Raw genomic sequence first — 26,678 nt, 5'->3', positions numbered from 1 at the left:
TTTTATTTAATTTCTTAACGTTTTTCAATCAATGCATGTTTTGATTTTGGCTCTCCGCAGATGAATAATTAAAACGAAATTTGCATATTTATTATTTTTTTTTTTGCTAAATGGCTTTCTCATAATTTTGATCGAATGATTTTGAGAAAAAAGAGCGGGGGAGGAAGCCTAGTTGCCCTCCGATTTTTTGGTTAATTAAGATGAAGGCAACTAGAACTTTAAATTTTTTACGAATCTTTTTTTTAGTAAAAGATATACGTAACTTATAAATTAGCTTACGTAAAGAAGTTTTGTATTCTCATGTTTTTATTACATATATGAGGGGGTTCGCCCCCTCATCAGTACCTCGCTCTTTACACTAAAGCTTAAATTTTGTCCCAATTCATTAAGAATGTCCCCTGAATCACCAAAGCCGTAAAATAAATAGTTAAATTACTAAAACTACTTTAGCGTGAAGAGCGGGGTATTAGAAGGAGGTGAGCCCCTCATATGGGTAATAATTTCTGTTCGTTTTAAGTTTTAATGCTGCTCTTTACTTCCAGCTGAAAAAAACTTTTTCATATTTCTTTTTTCATTGTTTTTTTTTTAAATAATGCTAGTAAATGCTGCGCTCCCTTCATGGAAATTTTCTTCCACCATGACGAATTCCTTGATGAAAAGCTGCCCCAGCCTATTCCCCTATTCTCAACCCTCCCCCACATCCAAAAAATCCTACTGAAAACGCCTGCACACTTCCCAATAACCATTACTATATGTAAACACTGGTCAAAGTTTGTAACTTGTAGCCCCTCCCACGGGGACTGTGGGGGAGTAAGTCGTCCCCAAAGACACAGTTATAAGGTTTTTCGACTACGTTGAATAAAATGGCTATCTCAGAATTTCGATTTGTTGACTTTGGGAAAATAATTAGCGTGGGAGGGGGCCTAGGTACCCTCCAATTTTTTTGGTCACTTAAAAAAGGCACTAGAACTTTTCATTTCCGTTAGAATGAGCCCTCTTGCAACATTCTAGGACAACTGGGTCGATACGATCACCCCTGGGAAAAAGAAAAAAAAACAAAAAAAAAACAAACAAATAAACACGCATCCGTGATCTGCCTTCTGGCAAAAAATACAAATTCCACATTTTTGTAGATAGGAGCTTGAAACTTCTACAGTAGGGTTCTCTGATACGCTGAATCTGATGGTGTGATTTTCGTTAAGATTCTATGACTTTTAGGAGGTGTTTCCCCCTATTTTCTAAAATAACGCAAATTTTCTCAGGCTCGTAACTTTTAATGGTTAAGACTAAACTTGATGAAACTTATATATTTAAAATCAGCATTAAAATGCAATTCTTTTGATTTAGCTATTGGTATCGAAATTCCATTTTTTAGAGTTTTGATTACTATTGAGCCGGGTCGCTCCTTACTACAGTTCGTTACCACGAACTGTTTGATATTACTTTGTTTGTACATATCACATAGTATATCTAGTATTGGTGTTGCATCCTATTAGCTACTCTCATCTCAATTGGTCGTTAACCACACTTGGCTCTTAAGCGAGGTCTGATAATCAAAACGTCATTCATATGGGTATTCCGGGTTTCTAGGGGCGGGTTAGTTCCCTATTTAACCTTTTTATCTTTGTTTATCACTTTTATAATCACGGACGCAATAAAATAAGTATTTAAATAAGTTGCAACTCACACTTATACATACATCTACTCAATTAAAGTTTAATTCCAGCCATTCTCCTATTGACGGGTCCTTGTAATTGGTGTATTGGGAGGAGCAATTATTGTTTACAGGGTATGAAGTTATCAAATAAGTAGTCACTATCAATTTAATAAAATTCTCTCACTATTATTGACTCACCTAAGTGACGTGTATTTATACATACAAACAGGTAGTACTATAGCATTTGTTACACCTAAATAGAATTATTGAACTACGGTAACGGTACCACCATTGAAGTAGATAACCAGTGGCTTGTTCCATATTCCCCATTATTATCAAAGACATTTAATGCATACATAAACGTTGAATACTGTAACTCCGTAAAGGCAATCAAATAAATATGTAAATACGTCAACAAAGGCAGTGACATGGCAGTTTTTGGCTTGTAGTCCGAAATCAAAGATATCGACGAAATCGTACAATATCAGGCTGGAAGATACATAAGCAGTAATGAAGATGTTTGGCAAATTCTCTCATTTCCGATACATGAACGTAGTTCAGCTGTTGTTCACTTAGCGGTACATTTACAGAATGGTCAACGTGTTTATTTTTCGGAATCCAACGTGCAACAAAAGAGCAACAAATCCACCGGATACAAAGTTAACTGCTTTCTTTTCGCTATGCAAAAATGATTCTTTTGCAAAAAAACTGCTGTATACTGAAGTGCCTTCGTATTACACGTGGAATACTAAAAATAAAGTATTTGAACGTCGAAAACAGGGTAAGTCAGTCGACGGCCAACCTACCATCTTCAATGATACCACGATAGGAAGACTCTACACCGTTCACCCCAATCAACATGAATGCTTCTTTATACGCCTGCTTTTGGTGAATGTACCCGGTCCGACGTCCTTTGAGTATTTGAGAACTGTAAACGGTACTATACTTGACACTTACCGTAGTGCATGCCAAGCTCTGAATTTGTTGGAGAATGATCAACGCTGGGATAACTGCATCAATGACGCATGCGAAACGTCAACTCCAAGTCAAATTCGTGCATTGTTTGGAATCATACTAACAACTTGCTCTCCTTCAGCTCCTACAGAGTTATGGGAAAAATATAAATCGACAATGTCCGAAGATATACTCCATCGAAAACGGTTAGAGACGTCAGATATGACTTTTTATTTTACATCAGAAATTTATAACTACACTTTAGTTATTATAGAAGATGTGTGTGTATGTATGGCAAATAAACCTCTTCAGGATTTGGGAATGCCTTAACCTAATCGCACCGCTGCTGTTTCGACATGTGTAGAATTGGATCGTGAACAAAGTTACAGTACGAGTGATCTATTGTCGTATGTACAAAATAACATTTCCAAGTTAACGTCGGAACAAAAAGACATTTATTATACGATAATGCATTGTGTCGATAACAACGTAGGAGAAATTTTCTTTTTGGATGTGCCAGGAGGTACTGGTAAAACGTTTGTGATAAAACTGATTCTGGCATCAATTCGATTAAAAAATGATATAGCGTTGGCAATTGCGTCGTCCAGAATAGCCGCAACGTTGCTGCCTGGTGGAAGAACTGCTCATTCCGATTTGAAATTGCCTCTTAATTTGCATTCTACAGAAACTCCCACGTGCAACATTTCCAAATCATCTGGGATGGGTAAAGTATTGCAGCAATGCAAACTTATTATTTGGGACGAGTGCACAATGGCACACAAAAAATCGCTCGAGCCTCTGGATTAATGTTTGAAGGATTTGCGAGGGAATTCGAAACCCTTTGGCAGCACATTAATATTGCTTGCGGGAGATTTCAGGCAAACATTACCTATAATACCTAGATCAACCCCTGCAGACGAAATGAATGCTTGCCTGAAAAATTCTAATTTATGGGGCACACGTAGGGTCGAATCACGCTGCAGGAATGTACTGCAGGGCCGACGCAGGGACCATAGTAGTCAAGAAGCGTCGTTAATTCTTAAATAAAAAATAACATTAAAATAACTACAAATATGCATGTCCGATTGCAAAACGATGACTCTGGTCAAACATTTTCAGATCAATTGCTGGCAATTGGAAACGGAAAGCCACCAGTAGACTCAATTTCAGGACGTATACAACTACCTGCTGAATTCTGTAATTTAGTGACGTCCAAAAATGAATTGATTGAAAAAGTATTTCCGAATATTCTAAACAATTATAAAAATAATAAATGGCTAAGTTAAAGAGCGATTCTTGCACCCAAAGATATAGACGTCCACGAAATCAACAATATTGTTTTGACCAAGATTCGAGACCAGGCAGTCCTTTACAAGTCAGTCGACACAGTTTTGGAACCAAATGAGGCGGTTAATTAACCATCTGAATTTTTTAATTCCGTGGATCTTTCAGGGTTTCCACCACACGTGCTACAACTAAAACTAGGCGTACCAATAATATTTTTACTTAACATAAACCCACCAAAGTTTTGCAATGGCACACGACTTGCCGTAAAAAAACAATGGAAAACGTAAAAGAGGCCACATTCTTGACAGGGCCTTTTGAGGGTGAGGCTGTTCTTATTCCTCGCGTTCCCATGATTCCAACAGATCTGCCTTTTCAATTTAAAAGATTGCAATTCCCAATTCGATTAGCATTTGCAATCACCATCAACATAGCTCAAGGTCAATCATTAGAAAAATGTGGTATAGATCTTAATACTGATTGTTTTTCCCATGGACAATTGTACGTTGCATGTTCGAGGGTCGGTAAGCCTGACAATCTATTTATATGCAGCGACAATTGGACAGCGAAGAATGTTGTATCTTCGCAAGTTTTACGCAGTTAATTTGTATTGTATCTATCTATCTATCTATATAAAACGAGTTGTGTGTATGCATGTTTGTTTGTCTGTAAAAAGAACGTTTGCATATGACGTCATTATAAGTACATAAGGCTTTGTATATGCACAGACTATGGGAAAGCTAAGAATGTTGTATATTCGCAAGTTTTACGTAGTTCAAAACACATATATAAATCTATCTATATTCATAGGTGGTACACAGGGACACAACTACAATGGCGCGTAACTAATATGGCACGTAACGACTTACGCGTGCGGGGGGGGGGCTGGGGGGGGGGGGCGAAGTGCCCCCACCAACTAGGTGTTGGGGGGCGCGAAGCGCCACCCCAACAGCTAGTATTACATAAGTAAAAGAATTGAACTTTCTCAAGGCCTAAGTACTGAAAAGGAAAACCTATCAATTATAAAAAAAAGTTATTTTTTGTACCTTTTGTATCAGGGTCTATTAAATTTCGACCTTCATCGGTGAATCCCGAAATAAGTTGATCTATGTCAATTAAAGGTGACTGTTTCATAATTCTCTTTAAGATTAACATTGGTGTAAAAAATATTTCGTAACTTTATATCTGGTTGGCAGAATACTCCTTTAGGGTTCTCCACAAGGAAGATTTTTTAGGGGACGAGCTCTAGAAAAATTTATATTATAATATCAAGAAGGACATGAGAAGGCTTAAAAGTTGCCTGGGTGTAACAACCATCGGCATCAAAATAATAATTTCAAAATAATTAATTTATACTAGCCGGCGCTAATTACAGAAATTTAGCAACCATAATAATAAAATTAGTAGAATCACAAATATATTCGATATAATTTGTCCCAAAAAATCTGAAAGGAATTCGGCAAAACCCATCTCCGCCTGTTTAACAAAGACATCGCCTCCCAATTTTAGGAGGTCGGGCTTGCCCAGTGATGAATTGAAGGGTCTAGTGACGGGTAAACTGACCATGCGAAGGTAGCATAATCATTAGCCTTTTGATTTGAGGCTGGAATGAATGGCTTGACGAGAGATGGCCTGTCTCTTTTATTAAATTAAATAAAAAAAACTAGTTTTTTAAATGAAAGTAAGGAGCGACATTAAAACTTCAAACGAACAGAAATTACTCCGTATATGAAAGGGGTTTTTCCTTTTCAACGCCCCGCTCTTTACGTTAAAGTTTGACTCTTTCTCTTAACTCTACATTTTAAAACAGTAAAAAGCTTTAGCGTAAAGAGCGGGGCATTGATGAGGAAGCAGCCCCTTTCATATATGAAGTAATTTCTGTTCGTTTTAAGTTTTAATGTCGCTCTTTACTTTCAGTTAAAAAAACTTGTTTTTTTATTTAATTTCTGAACGTTTTTGAATCAATGCGTGTTTTGATTTTCGCTCTCCACAGAGGAATAATTAAAACAAAATTTGTATATTTTTTTTTTTTGGCTAAATGGCTTTCTCATAATTTTGATCAAATGATTTTGAGAAAAAAAGAGCGAAGGAGGAAGCCTAGTTGCCCTCCGATTTTTTGGTTAATTAAAAAGGCAACTAGAACTTTTAATTTTTTACGAATCTTTTTATTATATAAATATAAATATAAATACATCGATAAATGACCATTGATCCTTAGATGAATAAAGACCAAGTTACCTTAGGGATAACAGCGTAATTCTTTTTGAGAGTTCAAATCGACAAAAGAGTTTGCGACCTCGATATTGGTTCAGGGACCCTACTCGGTGCAGCAACCTGTTCGAGTCTGTTCGACTATTAAACCCCTACGTGATCTGAGTTCAGACCGGTGTAAGCCAGGTTAGTTTCTACCCCCAAGGCAGATTTACCCATGATAGTACGAAAGGACCTCTTGAGATTTTATGTCAACTTGGCAGATAAATGCGTTAGATTTAGGATCTATTTATAAGGAGTCCTTAGTTGATAGAACTAGCTTAAATGATCTATTTTATTTTTCTACAAGTAGTTATGGTTTTAATCTCAGTTGTTTTTTAACACTATTAAATTAAAAAACAAGTTTTTCTAACTGAAAGTAAGGAGCGACATTAAAACTTAAAATGAGCAGAAATTACCCCGTATATGAAAGGGGCTGTTCCCTCTTCAATGCCCCGCTTTTACACTAAAGTTTGACTCTTTCTCTCAACTCTACTTTTAAAAAAAATAAAAACTTTAGCGTAAAAAGCAGGGCGTTGAAGAGGGAACAGCCCCTTTAATATACGGGGTAATTTTTGCTCGTTTTAAGTTTTAATGTCGCTCCTTACTTTCAGTTAGAAAAACTTGTTTTTTTATTTAATTTCTGAACGTTTTTTAGTTAATCCATGTTTTGATTTTGGCTCTCCGCAGATGAATAATTAAAGCGAAATTTGCATATTTATTTATTTGGCTAAATGGCTTTCCCATAGTTTTGATCAAATGATTTTGAGAAAAAAGGAGGGGGAGGAGGCCCAATTGCCCTCCAATTTTCTGGGTACTTAAAATGGCAACTAGAACTTTTAATTTTTTACGAACGTTTTCATTAGTAAAAGATATACGTAACTTACGAATTAGCTTACGTAACAAACCTCTATATTCGCATGTTTTTATTACGTATATGAGAGGGCTCGCCCACTCGTCAATACCTCGCTCTTTACACTAAAGCTTAAAATTTTTTCCCCTGAATCACAAAGGCCGTAAAATAAATAGTTGAAACTATTAGAAATACTTTAGCGTAAAGAGTGAGGTATTAGGAGGAGGTGAACCCCTTATATGCGTAATATTTTCTGTTCGTTTCAAGTTTTAATGCTACTCCTTACTTTCAGTTGAAAAAAGTTTTTTTTATTTATTTTTTCATTGTTTTTTTAAATAATGCTAGAAAATGCTTCATGGAAATCTTCTTCCCCCATAAGAAATTCCTCTATGGAAAGTTTCCCCCACATAACATCCTCTTCCCAACTCCTCCTCCCAACCAAAAAATCCCCCTGAAAACGTCTGTACACTTTCCAATAACCATTACTATATGCAAACACTGGTCAAAGTTTGTAACTTGCAGCCCCTCTCACGGGTACTGTGGGGGAGTAAGTCGTTCCCAAAGACATATTTATAAGGTTTTTCAACTATGCTGAATAAAATGGCTATCTCAGAATTTTTATCCGACGACTTTGGGAAAAAATAGCGTGGGAGGGAGCCTAGGTACCCTCCAATTTTTTCGGTCACTCAAAAAAGGAACTAGAACTTCTCATTTCCGTTCAAATGAGCTATCTCGCAGAATTCTAGGACCACTAGGTCGACACGATCACCCCTGGGAAAAAGAAAAAAAAAAAAAAACAAACAAACAAATAAACACACATCCGTGATTTGTCTTCTGGCAAAAAATACAAAATTCCACATTTTTGTAGATAGGAGCTTGGAACTTGTACAGCAGGGTTCTCTGATACGCTGAATCTGATGGTGTGATTTTTGTTAAGATTCTGCGAATTTTAGGGGTGCTTCCCCCTATTTTTTAAAATAGGGCAAATTTTCACAGGCTCGTAACTTTTAATGGGTTGGACTAAATTTGATGAAACTTATATATTTAAAATCAGAGTTAAAATGTGATCCTTTTGATTTAACTATTGGTATCAAAATTCTGTTTTTTAGAGTTTTGGTTACTATTGAGCCGGGTCGCTCCTTACTACAGTTCGTTACCACGAACTGTTTGATTAGAACGAAAGATCTTGGGCTACATTCAATTAGGTAAGGGCCCAAACAAAGTCGGCTTCCTAGGGATCTTACAGCCTTTCTCTGACGGCATCTAAATATTTTGTAAGGAAGTTTCACTTCCCCTTATTTCTAATCTTATGCCCTATCTCGTGGCCCCTGTGTTCAGTTTATTCCTCTCTTTCTTTTTATTTACATTAATTCCATTCTTGTCTTACGGTGCGAAATTCAATTTATCATTTTGAAAAAAAAATACAAAATTCCACATTTTTGTAGATAGGGGCTCAAAACTTCTACAGTAGGGTTCTCGGATACGCTGAATCTGATAGTGTGATTTTCGTTAAAATTCTATGACTTTTAAGGGTTTTTTTCCCTCTATTTTCTAAAATAAGGCAAATTTTCTCAGGGTCGTAACTTTTGGTGGGTCAGTCTAAACTTGATTAAACTTATATATTTAAAATCAGCATTAAAATGCAATTCTTTTGATGTAGCTATTGATATCAAAATTCCATTTTTTAGAGTTTTGGTTACTATTGAGCCGGGTCGGTCCTTACTACAGTTCGTTACCACGAACTGTTTAACTTTCATCTTTTTCTCCTGCGCTCTTTAAGGGCATCCTTTTAATATGCTCAGGGGTCGCAATTCACTCATTAGGTGTACAAGATATACGTCGAATAGGATGGGTGTCTAAAATACTTCCTTATAGGCCTACTAGCTATATTATTTTAGTGTGTTCTCTAAGACTGATGGGATTTCCGTTTTTATCAGGTTTCCTTTCGAAAGATTTGATTATTTAATCTGGGGTCTAATTGACCTGGGTTTATTGATTCCCAGTGCACATATATTATTCTCATGTCTTTTAGTTTAATCAAGTTTAGTCATACCCATCAAATGCTACGAGGCTGAGAAAATACTCTACTTTTCTCAGGCTCTTTTTAAAATCTACTTTTTTAAAAAGCAGAGTTGAGAGAAAGAGTCAAACTTTAGCGTAAAAGCGGGGCGTTGAAAGCCCCTTTCATATACGGAGTAATTTCTGTTCGTTTTAAGTTTTAATGTCGCTCCTTACTTTCAGTTAAATAAAAACTTGATTTTTTTAAAATTTAATGCTACATACTAAAATGAAACCACATTATTGAGCTACGCACTGTATCACACACTATTATTTATCCTTCATCTTCTATGTTTTTTCTCTAGTAGATTTAGTACAAGACTTTTTAAATGTATTAGTTGTTACTTTTGTCTCTTAATTGTAAAGCAGGCGTTAGATTAGTATTTTAATCAACTAGCCAGTAGTTTAGTTTTTGTATAAATTGTTTGCTTGCAAAGATAATAGTTTTTTTTCAGAATCTTCTTGATATTATTCCACAAGTATGAAATCTTTTATGGCCCTATTTTTAGTTTTTTCTGTCTAGCTAACAGACATTAAAAAAGTTTTGAAAGAATCCTACAAGTCATTGGGAATGCACCCATGAAAAAATATAATCGAATTTGTATTCTGTCCAAAATTAAATAAAAAAACAAGTTTTTTTAACTGAAAGTAAGGAGCGACATTAAAACTTAAAACGAACAGAAATTACTTCTTATATGAAAGGGGCTGTTCCCTCCTCAACGCTCCGCTTTACGCTAAAGTTTGACACTTTCCCTCAACTCTAATTTTTAAAACAGTAAAAAACTTTAGCGTAAAGAGCGGGGCGTTGAGGAGGGAGCATCCCCTTTCATATACGAAGTAATTTCTGTTCGTTTTAAGTTTTGATTTTGCTCCTTACTTTAAGAACTATCTTTATTAACTACTAATTACAAAAACTATAAATACACACAACCGCCCTGGGGAAGGCTCAAAGAGCCTGATGTTGGACGGCTGCAATCCTCTGATTCTCAACCTAATTTAATAAGAAAAAACAAAAAAAAACAGAAACTAAAAAAAACGGAAACTAAAGAAGGACAAAACACTCTCACTCAATTACTCCTTAATACCAGAATATAAATAAATAAAGGCTAACAATAATTAACAAAAAAGAAGAAAAAGAAAAAAAGAATTATCTCCCCACTTCCAATAAATGTTTTTTTAAATTTACTTTAAACAACCCAATATGTTCCGCCTCCCTAATGCCAGCTGGTATATCATTCCAAATAGCCGGAGCTAAATACCTAATTCTGAAAGCTGCACGTGTGGTGTCTCGGTACTCAACGATAAAATTATCTGCCTCTCTAGTCTCATACCCATGCAGTGAACGATTTACTCGAACAAAACTGGTAAAAACTGGAGGACATACATCATTGCAACATCGATACGCAAAAACAGCAGCTTGATAATCTCGAATCTGACCAATGTTAAGCACTCATAATTTCTTAAAACATGACGCGGTATCATTCACATTTTCTACATAATTACCAAGAAGACGTACTGTTTTATTTTGTAGGATCTGCACTCTTTTAAAATTTGCATAGAAATTACTAGACCAAAGGACACAACCATAAGAAATATAAGGCGCAACAATGGTGTGGTATAATAATAAAAGAACTGGTAATGGTAAAACATTCTTTAATCGACGCAAAATTCCCAAAGCTCTAGCAACTTTAGCTGCAACAAGATCACTATGGTTCTTCCAAGATAGATTACAATCAAGCTGGAACCCCAAATAACGCACTTCATGTAGTTGTGACAGAGACCTGCCGAAAAAAATATCTTTTTATCAACACATGGAGGCTTACCAACTCTCCTATAAATCATAAAATTAGTTTTATTAACGTTTACTGACAAAAGGCTCAAACTTGTAAGTACAAAAAATGCCTTTAATACCCTATTAACTTTCAACAACAAATCATCGACAGATTGACTAGACATAGTTAAAGCTGTATCATCCGCAAAAGTCGTAATACAACACTCAGGTAAGTAGAAACGCATTGAATCAACATACACAAGGTACAGAAGTGGTCCCAAAACAGACCCCTGAGGTACACCACACCTCACTTGAAAAGGAGAAGAAAACACATCATTTAATACAACTTGAATAGATCTACCACTTAAAAAACTATTAAACCACTTTAAATAATTACCACGAACTCCAAGTGATTGTAGACGTTTGAGTAGTATATTAAAATCCACTGTATCGAATGCTTTTCTAAAATCGATGAAAACGGTCAAAGGGATTTCACCACGTTCAAAGCATTTATTTACAGTATCACAAAGGGAATGCACGGCATCCGACGTCGAGTGACCTTTCCTAAAGCCAAACTGGTTTTCACTTAACATCCCCGTTTTCATAAGGTGATCATAAAGCCTTTTATGCACAATTTTTTCAAATATTTTCGAAAACAAGGGTAGGATTGATATGGGTCTATAATTTTCAATTTCTAGCTTAGAGCCACCTTTGTGAAGGGGTATTACTTTTGCCCTTTTAAGCGCATCAGGGAATATACCGGTTTGGAGGGAAAGATTGATGATATGGACTAGACATGGCATTAAATAACACATCACTGACTTAAAAGTTTTCAGATTAATGCCATCAATCCCTGCTGAATTCGATTTGATTGTTTTCACAACCTTCAGAATTTCATCCCCAGTACAAGGCTGAAATTCAATTTCATTTCCGATTCCCCTATCATCCACAAATTCATCTTTCATTAAATCATTATTAAAGTTCACCAACCGTTGTGCCTGTACGTTTTGCCCAACACTTGAAAAAAACTCAGCAAATTTATTCGTGATACTTATTTCATCATTAACAAATTCATCTTGAATCAGTAGCGAATTAGGTGGAGCTTCTTTCTCCCCTCCCAATAGGTCATTAATAACTTTCCAAATTCTTTTATTATTATCCTTATTTAAACTCAATTGGTTGGCAAAGTATTCTTTTTTAGCCTTTCTTCTCATAGAGTTTACTTTGTTGCGTATTATTTTGAATTTTTCCAGTTTAATGGCACATCCACTATTTAAATATTCAACAAACGCTTGATTTCTCAAATCTGACACTTTAAGAATTTCAATAGTTATCCAGGGCTTCCTGGGTTCACGCTTACGGGGTTTCAAGAATTTCACTGGGCAAGTCTTATCATAAATTGGCTGTACGACCCCCATCATACGATCAAATGCACCAGAAGCGTTATCTTTCATAACAATAATCTCACTAAAATCAATGGTACTCAACTCTTCACCAAACCTCTGTAAATTCACCTTTTTCAATGACCTAGTCATTACTTTTTTTATTTTATTTCTTTTTATTCGACCACAAGGTACCGCTCCAACAACTGGGAAATGGTCAGAACATAGGTATATAACCACATCGGCATAACTACGGTCCAGATACTTAGAACCAACAAAAATATTATCAATAAGAGTGGCTGAATGACTCGTAACACGTGTTGGAATATTTACTATGGGGAAAAGATCATGAGCAACCATCAAATTAAGAAAATCAAAATTCGCTCCATTCAATGTAAGCAGATCAAAGTTGAAATCACCCATACAAATAAAATCTAAACCTGTCCGAGACACCTCACAAGCAAGCTGATCAAACCCACGTTCAAATTCTTCCCAGCTAGCACTTGGTGGCTTATACACAACACTAATCAAAAATTTACTACTTCCCATATCTAATTCCAGGCTAAAACTTTCGAATTTACCCTTTATCCAAACATCAATATCATTTCTAACATGGTATGTCAACGACTTAGAAATCAAACACGCAATTCCCCCTCTATAAAGTGACGTCCGGTTTTTAATCTCCAAATTATAATCTGGAAAAGAATACAATGAGACAGAGTGTTCCTGACTCAAAAAACTTTCGCAAATACCAATAAAACTAACTTTACCTTGAGAATCCGAGAGAAATTGCAACATATCCTCATAACACGTGGTTAGGTGGCAATTCCAGGCACATAAACTCAGTAAATCAGATTCCACGGGGTTTATCTGCGAATATTGAACATAAACACTGTTTCTCAACTGTTTAAATTTAAGTTGGTTCATACAAGGTTCAATATCATTTGCTATTTGTGCCGACAAAAACTATTCAAGGAGAAAAGGTCGGCTCATTAAATCATCCAGTATAGACGCAGCGAGAGTAAATGAAATCTCATACCAAAACAAATCTCTAAATGGAAAAAAAAGCAAGAAAGAAAAAATACACATAAAACGGAAAAAAAGAAAAGAAGAAAATATAAGCAAAAACCTTACAACAAAATAAACAAGTGTAAAAAAAACACTAATCATAACATATGAAACAAAGTAACTAAATACAGTCGGTAATAGAACGGATTTTCATGACTGTTGACCCTGCACTAGGCTTTGCCAAAATTTGACCCTGATCAGACCAAACATTTCGTTGACCATACTTGTCTTTCGCTGCGTTCAAAATGTCCCGGCGACGTTTAGTTAGTGACTCCGATACAAAAACACCAGTTGAAGCAAGTTTAGCTTTTGCTTTAAACACTCTACGGGCCACATCTTTGCGAGAAAATTTAACAACGATCGGAGCAACTCTAATAGACCTTTCTTCATGCTGTGTAGTCGGATTATTCAATCGGAGACGGTATACATTAATCAAATAAGAATAGGAGACGTCTGTCACAGACATTTTGCTATTTATAATGCGAGATATTGTCGTACGAGTGTCTTCACCAGGTAACTGTTTTACCCCATGAAAAACAAGACTATCGAGTAAGGATTCTTGATCATAATCATCAAGCTTTTTTTCTATTCTACTAATCCTCTCCTCAAAATTTTCAATTTGATTTCTCAGACTACTTAGAGTCTGCTCAATTTTTACAAACTTTGGATTAAACTCGAGTGTTACTGAGTCAAAAACCTGGCTGACTATCAGTTCAGTAGCCTCTTTCAGTGACCTTGGGTCTTTAAACTTTTCAGTCACTTTCCTTGTTTTATTATCCAGCAGATCACTTCTTGTCTTCTCTAGTTGGGCTTCAGTTGCAACTAATTTGTCATAAATTGGGGCAATACTTGAAGAAACTGAGTTAGACCCTAATTTATCACTTGCTTTCAGGGCTAAAAAAGTCTTAGAAACAGTTTTATAAGCTTCGGAGGTATTATCAAGTTCCACAATTGCTTTTTTGACAGCAGGTGTGGATGAATCTATCGTTTTAGGGTTATATTCTTGAAGGATTCGCTTCTATTAGCCTAAATTCATCATGACTACCGTAACAAAAGACCAGATAAGTGGGCTTTCGGTACGAATCCTTTCCTATTTGCAAAATTCTCACAGGCCATAGGGCGTAGTTCTTGAATTTAGCTAGCGCAACATCAAACTGTTTGAAACGCTGCATCTTTAACAGTATCTTATTTTTAGAAATCGATAAACAGATCAAAAAGACTTATCTTTATGTGAGGGCCGAGCCTCCCTATTGCATCCAAGTGGATTCAAATCTATCCTGTATAAAGTCGGCCTAAAAGACTTTCCTTCGTATCAGTGAGCAGTGCACTTTCCAAAGAAGGCCCACAATTTGCCAATTCCACAATAAATAATCCTCCAAAAAATTTCAGTCCCAATTTGCGAAACTTATTTCAGTAATTGCAAGCTACTTCGTAACAGCACATTTAATTCAAAGCAGTAGCTAGCTCAGATCATGAACAATGAAATTTCTGAACGTTTTTAAATTAATGCATGTTTTGATTTTGGCTCTCTGCAGATGAATAATTAAAACGAAATTTGCATAATTATTTTTTTTGGCTAAATGGCTTTCTCGTAGTTTTGATCAAATGATTTTGAGAAAAAAAGGAGCAGGGATGATGCCTAGTTGCCCCCTTAATTTTTAGGTTACTTAAAAAGGCAACTAGAACTTTTATTTTTTTTTACGAACGTTTTTATTAGTAAAAGATATATGTAACTTACGATTTAGCTTACATAACGAACTTCTGTATTCAAATGTTTATTCTACGTATATGAGGGGATTTACTCCCTCGTTAATACCTCGCTCTTTACACTGAAGCTTAAATTTTGTCCCAATTCCTTAAGCATGACCACTGAATCACAAAGGCCGTAGAATAAATAGTTGAAATTACCAAAAATAATTTAGCGTAAAGAGCGAAGTATTAGGAGGAGGTGAACCCCTCATATGCGTAATAATTTCTGTTCGATTTAGGTTTTAATGCTGCTCCTTACTTTTAGTTGAAAAAACTTTTTCATATTTATTTTTTTCTTGTTTTTTTTTTCAAACAATGCTAGAAAATCCTGCACTCCCTTTATGGAAATTTTCTTCCCCCATGAAAAATTCCTTCCTGGAAAGTTTCCCCAACATATCCCCCTCTCCTCAACAACTCCCCCCAATCAAAAAATCTCCCTGAAAACGTCTGTACACTTCCCAATAACCATTACTATATGTAAGCACTGGTCAAAGTTTGTAACTTGTAGCCGCTCTCACAGGGACTGTGGGGGAGTAAACCGTCCTAAAAGACATAGTTAAAAGGTTTTTCGATTATGCTGAATAAAATGGCTATCTCAGAATTTTGCTCCGGTGACTTTTGGAAAATAATTGGCGTGGGAGGGGGTGTAGGTTCCCTCCAATTTTTTGGTCCCTTACAAAGGGCACTAGATCTTTTCATTTCCGTTAGAATGAGCCCTCTCGCAACATTCTAGGACCACTGGTTCGATACGATCACCCCTGGCGAAAAACAAAACAACAAAAAAACAAACAAACAAATAGCCTAAACACGCATACGTGATCTGCCTAATGGCAAAAAATACAAAATTCCACATTTTTGTACATAGGAGCTTGAAACTTCTGCAGTAGGGTTCTCTGATACTCTGAATGTGATAGTGTGATTTTTGTTAAGATTCTATAGCTTTTAGGGGGTGTTTAACCGTTTTTTCTAAAATAAGGCAAATTTTCTTTGGCTCATAACTTTTGATGGGTAAGATTAAACTTGATGAAACTTATATATTTAAAATCAAAATTAAAATACAATTCTTGTGATGTAGCTATTAGTATCAAAATTCCGTTTTTTAGAGTTTTGGTTACTATTGAGCCGGGTCGCTCCTTACTACGGTTCGTTACCACGAACTGTTTGATAGATAAATTAAATAAAATATGTCTTCATTGATAAAATACCCATTTTTTATTTATTAAATCATTTTATTTAATTAAATTCGGTATTTTATGAGATTTGGGACACTAACTAATTCCTTTTTAGTTGTCACACCTGACGAAGTCTAAACTGTTCTAATCTTATATGCAAATACGAGAAAAAAGGGGAAAAACCTGTGACTGTCAAGATTTACATTGCCTAATTTTGTGCATTCTATGAAACCTCGAGTATTTTGCTCAACTTTAAGCTCAGTACTGTGTGCTGTTATGTCATTTTAGGTTCCTGACAATGTATTTTTATATACTAGTAACATTTCGCAAAATACTTTTCCATTGAATTTAATGAATCAATTCGTAAAATTCAGCGTTAATCCGTAGAATTTAAATCCGTTAAAGTTTGAGAAAAAATAATTTATTTTATAAACTTGAAAGCACTAACAAACGTTGGTCTAATTTTCTCGGTATGTGTTGAATGAGCTTAATTGATCACAGAAACATTTTTTTTATTGTCGAAAAATACTTTGTACTATGTGTGTATTAAATAAAAAAACTAGTTGTTTTAACTGAAAGTAAGGAGCGAGATTAAAACTTGAAACAACCAGAAATTACTCCGTATATGAAATGGGTTGTCCCCTCCGCAATCCCTCGCTCTTTACGCTAAAGCTTTTAATTGTTTTAAAAAGTAGAATTGTGGCAAAGAGTCAAACTTTAGCGTAAAGAGCAAGGGATTGCGGAGGGGACAACCCATTTCATATACGGAGTAATTTCTGTTTATTTTAAGTCTTAATCTCGCTCCTTATTTTCAGTTAAAAAAAACCAGTTTTTTTATTTAATTTCTGAACGTTTTTGAATTAATGAATGTTTGATTTTGGCTCTCCGCACATAAATTATTAAGATGAAATTTGTATATTAATTCTTTTTTTGGCTAAATGCCTTTCTCTTAGTTTTGATCAGACGATTTTGAGAAATAAGGGGTGGGGAAGGAGGCCTAGTTCCCCTCTAATTTTCGGTTACTTAAAAAGGCAACTAGAACTTTTAATTTTTAACGAACGTTTTTATTAGTAAAAAATATGCGTAACTTAAGAATTAACTTACGTAACAAACTTTTATATTCTTATATTTTTATTATGTATACGAGGGGGTTTGTACCCTCGTTAATACCTCGCTCTTTACACTAAATCGTAAGTTTTGTCCATGACCCCTGAATCAAAAAGGCCGTCGAATAAATAGTTGAAGTTGCTAAAAAATACTTTAGCATACAGAGCGAGGTATTTATCTCCTCCTAAATACCTCGCTCCTTGTGCTAAAGTAATTTTAGAACCCCTCATATGCGTAATAATCTCTGTTCGTTTGAAAAAACGTTTTCATGTTTGTTTTTTCATTGTTTTTTTTATAGTAATGCTAGAAAATCCAGCGCCCTTTTCATTGAATTTTTCATCCCCCATGACATATTCCTCCAAGGAAAGATCCTCTCACATAGCCCCCTCCCCTCAACCTCACCCCCAAACAAAAAAAAATCCGCGTGAAAACGTCTGTACACTTCCCAATAACCATTACTATATTAAACACTGGTCAAAGTTTGTAACTTGCAGCCCCCCCCCTTAGGGATTGTGAGGGAGTAAGTCATTCCCAAAGACATAGTTATTATGGTTTTCGACTATGCGGAACAAAATGGCTATCTCAAAATTTTGATCCGTTGACTTTAGGAAAAAAATGAGCGTGGGAGGGGGCCTATGTGCCCTCCATTTTTTTGGTCACTTAAAAAGAGCACTAGAACTTTTCATTTCCGTTAGAATGAGCCCTCTTGCGACACTCTAGGACCACTTGGTCGATACGATGACCCCTGGGAAAAAAAAACAAAAACAAATAAACACGCACCCGTGATTTGTCTTCTGGCAAAAAATAATACATTCCACATTTTTGTAGATAGGAGCTTGGAATTTTTTGCTCTATGGTTTTCTGATACGCCAAATGCGATGGTGTGATTTTCATTAAGATTCTATGACTTTTAGGGGATGTTTCCCCCCTATTTTCCAAAATAAGGCAAATTTTCTCCGGCTCGTAACTTTTGATGACAAAGACTAAATTTAATGACATTTATATATTTATAATTAGCATGTAAATTCGATTCTTTTGATGTATCTTTTAGCATCAAAATTCCGTTTTTTAGAGTTTCGTTTACTATTAAGCCGGGTCGCTCCTTACTACACTTCGTTACCACGAACTGTTTGATTTATTTTTCTTTTATTATCTTTAGTAAGATTTTCTGTTCTTAGCGTCTCGTTTTCTGTAGTGACTTTTCCTGTAATTAAAGTTCCTTACCTTTGTTTTTGATAAAATTATCTTTCTTCTCGTTGTTTAATCCATTGAATTTTTTATGTTTTTAGAACAGATATTAGCGATTAAAAAGTCGTCCTGAATATGTATTGTCTTTTGAGAAGGTTTTGTATAAAGCCTACTAATTATGTGGTGTGGGATTCTGCATTATTGTGTATACAAAAAGTCAGTTACATAAAACATGAACGTTTTGTGAAAACAGTTATTATAATAAAATATTGGGTATTTATACCCAAAATCATATGATCAAACAATTGTCATCTGCCAATTGAGGAAAAGAGAAAAAGGAAACAATAAAACATCTAACTCACAATCGAGAGCTTCTTGTGAGATATCCAAATTAAAATCAATGCTAAGAATCTTTGCTTCATCACGTAATGAGAGTTCCTCTAATTTTATAAGAGTTTGAAATGTGTCTTAGCTGAACGGTCGTGATGGGACGGACTAATAACTTTTTCCTTTTTGAGTTTGTTTTTATCGATGAGTTTTTGTTTTGAGTTAGGGTGTATTGTTGTTTGTCTTTCTTTTACTTTGCTGATGACAGTCCTATACCTGAAATGTTTGCTAAAGTTTTATTTTAATTACTGTTTTCCAGGGAAAACTCCTGCTTTTGTATGACGGAAAGGAGTTTGGTTTTCTTCGTCGTTTGTATTATTGTGTAGTAGCATATTGTTTTTGTTTGTTTTGTTGTTTTTCGTTTCGTTATTAATAAGTCCATTTGTTATAACTGAATCACTATTTTCAATGCAAAGTTCTGGAAAAGAAAAGTCCTTTTAGGTTCTTCTTTCTATTCTATAAATACTGAATCTGAATTAGAGAGCCATTTATTAAAAAAAAAAAAAATCAAACACTAAATCCACAAAACTCATTAGTATCTATAAAAAAAAACCTTCTTTCTATTCTATAAATACTGAATCTGAATTAGAGAGCCATTTATTTAAAAAAAATAATCATACACTAAATCCACAAAACTGATTAGTATCAATAAAAAAAAAATCTGTATTAATACTAACATTACACGCCGATAAAGCTCTTTGTTCTTATTTCCACTTGTGAAATTCGACCCAATAAGCACAACATACTCTATCGAAATTATATATATTCAAATATTATCAGTTGCCCAATTGTAACATATACTGCACTGCATCCTTAATAAACACTGAAAATAAAAAGACACTGGAAAATCTGCAATATTCAAAAAAATAACTATTTCTTATTCTCGCCTCATCCAGATCACATGTCTGTTCAGGCTATTGAATATCAACAGGGTACAATTAACCACCACATGCCCCTTGGCTACACCCTATGGGATAGATCGTTTTTCTTAGGGGCGGGGGCTAAGAATGCCGAAATCTATGGAGCTTCGTGTAATACTAACCATCTGGAAGAAAAATCTATACAATTTTTTTCGATAAAATAATAATAACAGTAAAATATTAAACAAGTATAAAAAAAATGCATAAATAAAGTTAGTACAACAAAGAGACATTATGAAATAGAATCACTTTATTTTGTTGAAAAACATGGAAAAACCTTTGGCTGTTTTCCTAGTTGGAACCCGTATAAAGAACGAACCACTCTTTTGAAGCTGTCCTTTTCACTAGGTTATAGTTATTGTCACGCCATTAGACGCAATGAGGAAACGATGCTGAAAACAAAGTTTTTGGGAAATATTGCTTTTACTTTAGTGCTATCCAGACGAAATTTATTTTTAAAAATGGACACAGCATTAGTTCTCAATGAGCCCTTAAACAGCTTTACAATTTTCCAGTGCCTATCATCAGTGCTATCATCAGAACAAAAAGCAAACTTCATTATTAATGCGAATCAGAATAAAAACAAAAATCATTAATATAAATGATCATTAATTAAATGATCATTACAAAAATCATTAATTAAAATCATTAATTAATAAACAAAAACTTCATTAATTAATATGGTACTCTGGAGTTTTCAATCGATGAGGACCTAAATCTTCGTTTAGAGGCTTTTGAGCTTTGTTATTCCTATGTTGCATTTTTATTTCGATCCGTCATGATTTTCTATAGATTAGACCTCAGTATTTATTATGTGTTTCTCTTTTTTTTATAGATTCACAAGCGATATTTTGTACAAGCAATTTTCGGTAGAATCACAAGATATATTTGAATTAACACCTGAAGCTGACTTAATTCATTATCATTAATTCCATCAACTCAGTCTAGGGATTCTGCTGTATAATTAGAGTCTGTATTGCTGCTGCACATAGTGCAATGGTTATCAATGAAGACTATGGTGCGAGACGTTTATCCCATTGAACCGAATATTGCTTTGTTTCCAAGCATTAATCTATTCCTACTGCTCGGAGTTGGATGTCTTTTGCTCATAATTTAGTATGGCTAAACTACTAAACGGCTAAACCGTATCTCTCTTTGACTCAAATAAAGCTTAATACCCAGCAATATTTGATTCAATTTCTTAATTGGACTGAATACAATTTCACTGAATCCATCAGCTTTGTCAGGTAATTGTAAAACATAAATTGGGAGTCTAGAAATCTTTATTAATGTAAGAATATTTCCTAAAATCCTTTCTCTGAATGGACTAAGAACTTCTAGTTGTTTTCTTATTATTTGGTAGTTCTGACCCCATGTGTGATTTATTTGCGTTTCTCTGTCTTCTTTCTCAAAGATGACGTCGTCGATGATGGCACCGTTCTCATCAGTGAGGGTAATTCGTCGACTACCAAAAGTTTCATACATCCATGAAGAAGAAGAATACGATTTATCTAGACTAAAATTATCACATAGACTTTCTGGATGAGAAAACTGACATTTAGCAATTTCAGGGATAAAAGGAAGTGCTGCTGTCTCAATAATGAAAACCAAACTTCGAACTAAATATGAAAACGTTTGATTTTCCTCTGTTAATAACAGGTTTGCCTGCTCTATTGTTGTTGTTTCAAGTTTTTTCTTCCAGTCTTGCAGGAATTTCTTCAAATTAGTATTTGTAAGCTCAATTCTAAGCTTAAATATACCTTTTTTGTCTTCATTTAAAAGAAAAACAAATTTGGTATAAAAACTTAAATTATGGAGAAGCTCGTCCAATAATGTTACAATTTCACCAATGACGACCATTTTAAAAAACAAATTTTTAAACTCGGGGTTTTCTGAATTCATGTTGTACTTAAGTTCCTTCATTAAATTATCAATACATTGGAGGTTGCAAACGCCAGGTAAAAATCGACTTGAATTTACGGGACATCTTATTGAGTGGTAGGTGAAGTGAAAGTAATGAAATTCGGATGCAGCCTTCACAATATTAAGTGAATTGATGCTGTCCATGCTCAAGGGTTCATAACTTTTTAAAACTTCTGTAAGGTTAACTTTCTTTTTATAAATATTACTTTGCGAAATAGATGGGACTGCTGTTTTTAAGTCACATTGAATATTGCAGAGTAAAGGATCGTCCTCAATATAAAAAACAGTGACACTGGAGATGGCTCTACTTAATGCTTCTAGGAGGTCAAATTTTCTGTATCCGTCGCTGTATAAAGAGTCGAAATAAAAACCTCCTGCTTCTTGAAAATAAGTAGTAGGTGCAACATTGGTATAAGTCATACATATAATGATGTGATTGACTTCAAGTCCTCTAAGCGGAAAATGACAGTTGAACGCCGTCTCCGTGAGGGAAAATTTTTGTCTTTTGCTTTCGTAAGCAAAACTTATTGGAAACTTTTCATAATTTTCGAAATTTGAAGATTTTTCCCATTTCCTCGCAAAGCTGAAAAAATAAATATACAATTTTGAATTTGAATATTTGCATTGTAGTCCAAAAATATGTGTCAATACATAAAAAAAACATCGAATGTAAATCTGCTTCCATTCAAAGAAATTTTAATGGCTTTCAGTCCCAATATTTAGAAACGTTTTTAAGTTACCATGTATAATTTAAATTTTGAAAGAGTTATATTAGAGCGTTTGAATACAACTATAGAGATTCCACTCGTGCAATTTTCATTTCGATCTGACACTACTTCTTGCGTGTTTAAGGCTATTTTTAAAAATTCTCTTAAGTTTGTTTTCGTCATAAGCTTATAACATTAAGGTTAATCTAAATAATATTAAACATTCCATGATCACCTTCGAGTGAAGATTCGAAGATGGCCTCGCTCGACCATTTTTTTTCTCTTCAAAATGTGTTATAAATATCCGGTTACTATGGACCGGACGTCGTTCTTCACCAAATTGCATCTAAGCAATGTTGTAACTAAGAATTGTGTAACGAAAAACAGATAAACCAATAAAGAGAGATAAGTCAAAACAGAGTTTTTGGCTCTTATTAACATTGAGTCGCTAATAAAATTTACAGAGACTAGATCTGATGGCAACTAGAAGGGTGTCAGCTTTTTGTGACCTGATGGCAAAGTTATTCTATTGCTCCAACGCTGATTTTAAGTAAAACACGATTAAGTGTTTTGAATATTTCTTTGTGGTTAATAAACTATATCTTTATTATTTCTCCTTCAGCCGTTTATAGCCAACTTCCTCTCCATTAGTTCAAACAAAGAAGTCGTATACTATTACTTTGCTTGTTATTCCTCTCAAGGGAAAGCGCTGGACGTCAACTAGATAAAAACAGAATTTTCTGTTGCTTAGGAATAAAGAGTACTAAAAAGATCCAATATACACCCTTGGAAAGAGGAAAAATTATGCTACTACTACTTCTACTACTAATAACTCACTGCAGCACCAAGCCGCCTGAGGCCAACACAGCTACGCACACTCCACCTCAAACCTAATCTATTTAAAGCCTCCCTCTTTACAACCTCCAAGGAAGTTCCCATTTCCTTTAAATCTTTATTTATGACATCCTCCCAACCCAGACAAGGACGACCTGCTTTCCGTGTAGCTGAAAAATTATGCTAGATAGCAGAAAATCTCCAACATTTTGTTTTCTTACGGAATATGATGGTCAAACAGTTTGAGATACAAGCAAGGAGGGACTCGGGCAACTGTTGTAACCGAAAGTCTAAAATAAAGCAACTTCGATGGCAATAAGAACAACAATAGGTCCCAATAGGTCCTTCACGTTAGCTGCAGTTTTAACGTACAGTTTTAAGGAACGGGTTAGGCACTCAGATGAATTTGTGAGGCTTGGCCCTTACAGAAAGATGAAAAATATTCTTCATTATCAATACCATATTTTTAGATTAATTGGGAATTCTATTAATTTATCTGAAACCCTACAAAAAATACATAAAAAATTTAACAGAACAGAAAGAGTCTCGTCAAAAATTCAAAATCTCAGAAGCAACCTATCAGCTATTTCGCTGCGAATGGATTCAACAGAAGTTCTCGCAGGATGCGAGAACTTCTCGGCTATTAATGTAAAATTTCAACGACTGTAAAATGAGTCTAAAAGCTGTAATTTTGTCCTCTATAATATCGATTCCACAAACAGAAGTTCTTCATTACGAGAAGATGTAATGAAAACACTGATCTTGCTGTGCCACATTTAAAGCTGATAATTACAGATATTAGAGACATTTTTCAGCCATAAAGCTCCATGAAAAAAATCAGCACGCAAAAAGTTCCCTGAACAAAATCAGTTTCACGAGGAGAAAAATCAATGTACAAGTTTCACAAAGAGAAAAATCAACATGCAAGAAGTTTCATGGACAAAAATCAACACGCAACATGTTCCATGGATAAAAATCAGTACGCAACAGGCTTTATGAACCAAATCAGTTTCATGAGGAGAAAGATAAATGTACAAGTTTATCGAAGAGAAAATCAACATGCAACAAGTTTCACGAACAAAATATTTTCCATAAGGAGAAAAATCCATGTAAACTTTTCACAAAGAAAAAATCCGCATGCAACAAGTTTCACAGAAAGAAAAAAAAAAATCAAGATCAATGTAAAGGTTTCACGATAGAAATATCAACATGGAACAAGTTTTGCGAATAAAAATCAGCACGCAACAAGTTCCACGAAAAAAATCAGAACACAATATGTTAAATGAATATTATCAGTATAACGAGGAGAAAAATATATGTAAGAGTTTCACAAAGAAAGGTCAACATGCAACAAGTTTCAAGAACAAAAGCCAGCGCGACATAATTTCCACGAACAAAAATCAGTATGCAACAAGTTCCATGGACAAAATTAGTCTCATAAGGAGAAAAATCCATGTGAAAGTTTCAAAAAGAGAAAACTCAACATGCAACAAGTTTCACAGAAATACAAATCAGCACGCAACAAATTCCACGAACAAAAAATAGCAAGCAACTAGTTCCATGAACAAAACTAGTTTTGTGATGAGAAAGATCAATGTACAGGTCTCACGAAGAGAAAAATCAACGTTCAACAAGTTTCGCGAATAAAAATCAGCACGCAACAAGTTCCACGAAAAACAAGCCACACGCAACAAGTTTAATGAATAAAATTTTTTTGGGAGGAGAAAAATCAATCTACAAGTTTCTCGAAGAGAAAAATCAACATGCAACAAGTTTCGCGAACGAAAGTCAGCACGCAACAATTTTCATGAACAAAAATCAGTTCCAAAAGGAGAAAACTCAATGCACAAGTTTTGGGAAGAAAAAATCAACATGCGAGAAATTTCACGAGCAAAAATCACCACGCAAAAAGTTTCATGAGTAAAATCAACACGTAGCAGGTTCCATAAACAAAATCAGCTCTACTAGGAGAAAAATCAATGTAAAAGTTTAACGAGGAGAAAAATCAACATGCAGAATGTTTCATGAACAAAATACAGCGCACAACAATTTCCACGAACAAAAATCAACATGCAACAGGTTCCATGAACAAAATCAGTTTCACAAGGAGAAAAATCAATGCACAAGTTTCGCAAAGAAAAAATCAACATGTGCAAAGGTTCAAGAAATAAATCAGCACGAAACAAGTTTCATGGGCAAAATCAACACGCAGTAACTTCCATGAACGAAATCTGTTTTACTAGGAGAAAAACCGATGTAAAAGTTTCACAAAGAGAAAAATCAAAATGCACGATGTTTCACGAACAATAAACAGCACACAAAAATTTCAACGAATAAAAATCAGCACGAAACATGCTCCATGAACAAAATCAGTTTCACAAGGAGAAAATTCAATGCACAAGTTTCACAAAGAAAAAAAATCAACATGCAACAAGTGTCAGTAAGAAAAATTAGCATGCAACAGGTTCCATGAACATAAATCCGCACGCAACAAGTTCTATGAACAAAATTAGTTTCATGAGGAGAAAAATCAATGTACAAGCTTCATGAAGAGAAAAAATAACATACAACAAATTTCACGAACAAAAGTTGGCACGCATGAAGTTCTAGACAAAATCATCGCGTAACAAGTTCCATGAACAAAATTAGTTTCACGAGGAGAAAAATCAATGTGGAAGTTTCACGAAGGGAAAAATCAATATAGATTAAGTTTCACAAACAAAAATTAACACGTTACAAGTTAGACGAACAAAAATCAGCAAGCAACAAGTTCCATGAGCAAAGTCAGTTTCAAGAGGAGAAAAATCAACATGCAACACGTTTTATAATAAGAATGCACCAAGTTCAAATAAAACTAATGATCAGTGTTTAGTTTATAAATTTATTTTTTATGGAAAAGGTTTGAAAACCCTTAGGTGTGATAATTTGCACCAGAAGGGTGTCATCGTGGCTGGCATATTGTGCCAGGCTGGCCTCAATTGCTAGGAGTCATCAGAAGAAACGCTAGTAACGACTTTTTCATTAAGTTTGAATTATCGATTCTACAGAAAACGAATATTTTTAAAGGAAAGTGCTCGATCATATATGTGATAATGCTTGCTAGAGGTTGCCGAGCGTCAGTCATTGAGTGTCACAGGCTGGGAAATGCCATGGAATATCACAATCTAGCAATAAAATGGCAAGTTTCCACTGTTCAAATAAAAACAATGGTCACATTTTAGTTTATTGAATTACTTTTGTGGGGAAAAGGCTGAAAACCCCTTAGGTTTGATAATTTGCGCCAGAAGGGTGTCATCAGGGTGCTGATACTTTGTGCCACGTGGGCCTCAATTGCTAGGAATCATCAAAGGCAACGCTAATGGGGATTTTTCGCTAAGTTTAAACAATCGATTCTAGTGTAAACGAATATTTTTG

General features: G+C 34.8%; 1 protein-coding gene across 6 annotated transcripts in view; it reads right to left on the bottom strand.

Annotated features, from left to right (window-relative positions):
- LOC136043340 (uncharacterized) overlaps window positions 1–26,678 on the bottom strand; it is an 88,718-nt gene that overhangs the window by 33,031 nt on the left and 29,009 nt on the right. Inside the window, exon 2 of one of the 6 annotated variants that reach the window (XM_065728268.1) lies at window positions 19,460–22,306. The exons of the other annotated variants lie outside the window; for them this stretch is intronic. Within the exon in view, the coding sequence (XP_065584340.1) occupies window positions 20,923–22,306 (1,384 nt within the window). The 3' untranslated portion in view covers window positions 19,460–20,922. Of the gene's footprint in view, window positions 1–19,459; window positions 22,307–26,678 lie in introns of those variants that run through there. 6 annotated transcript variants of the gene reach the window in all.

The sequence above is a fragment of the Artemia franciscana genome, chromosome 2 (assembly GCF_032884065.1).
Source record: "Artemia franciscana chromosome 2, ASM3288406v1, whole genome shotgun sequence".
In the NCBI taxonomy this organism is placed as follows: domain Eukaryota; kingdom Metazoa; phylum Arthropoda; class Branchiopoda; order Anostraca; family Artemiidae; genus Artemia; species Artemia franciscana.
This window is presented reverse-complemented; position numbering and strand designations above follow the sequence as displayed.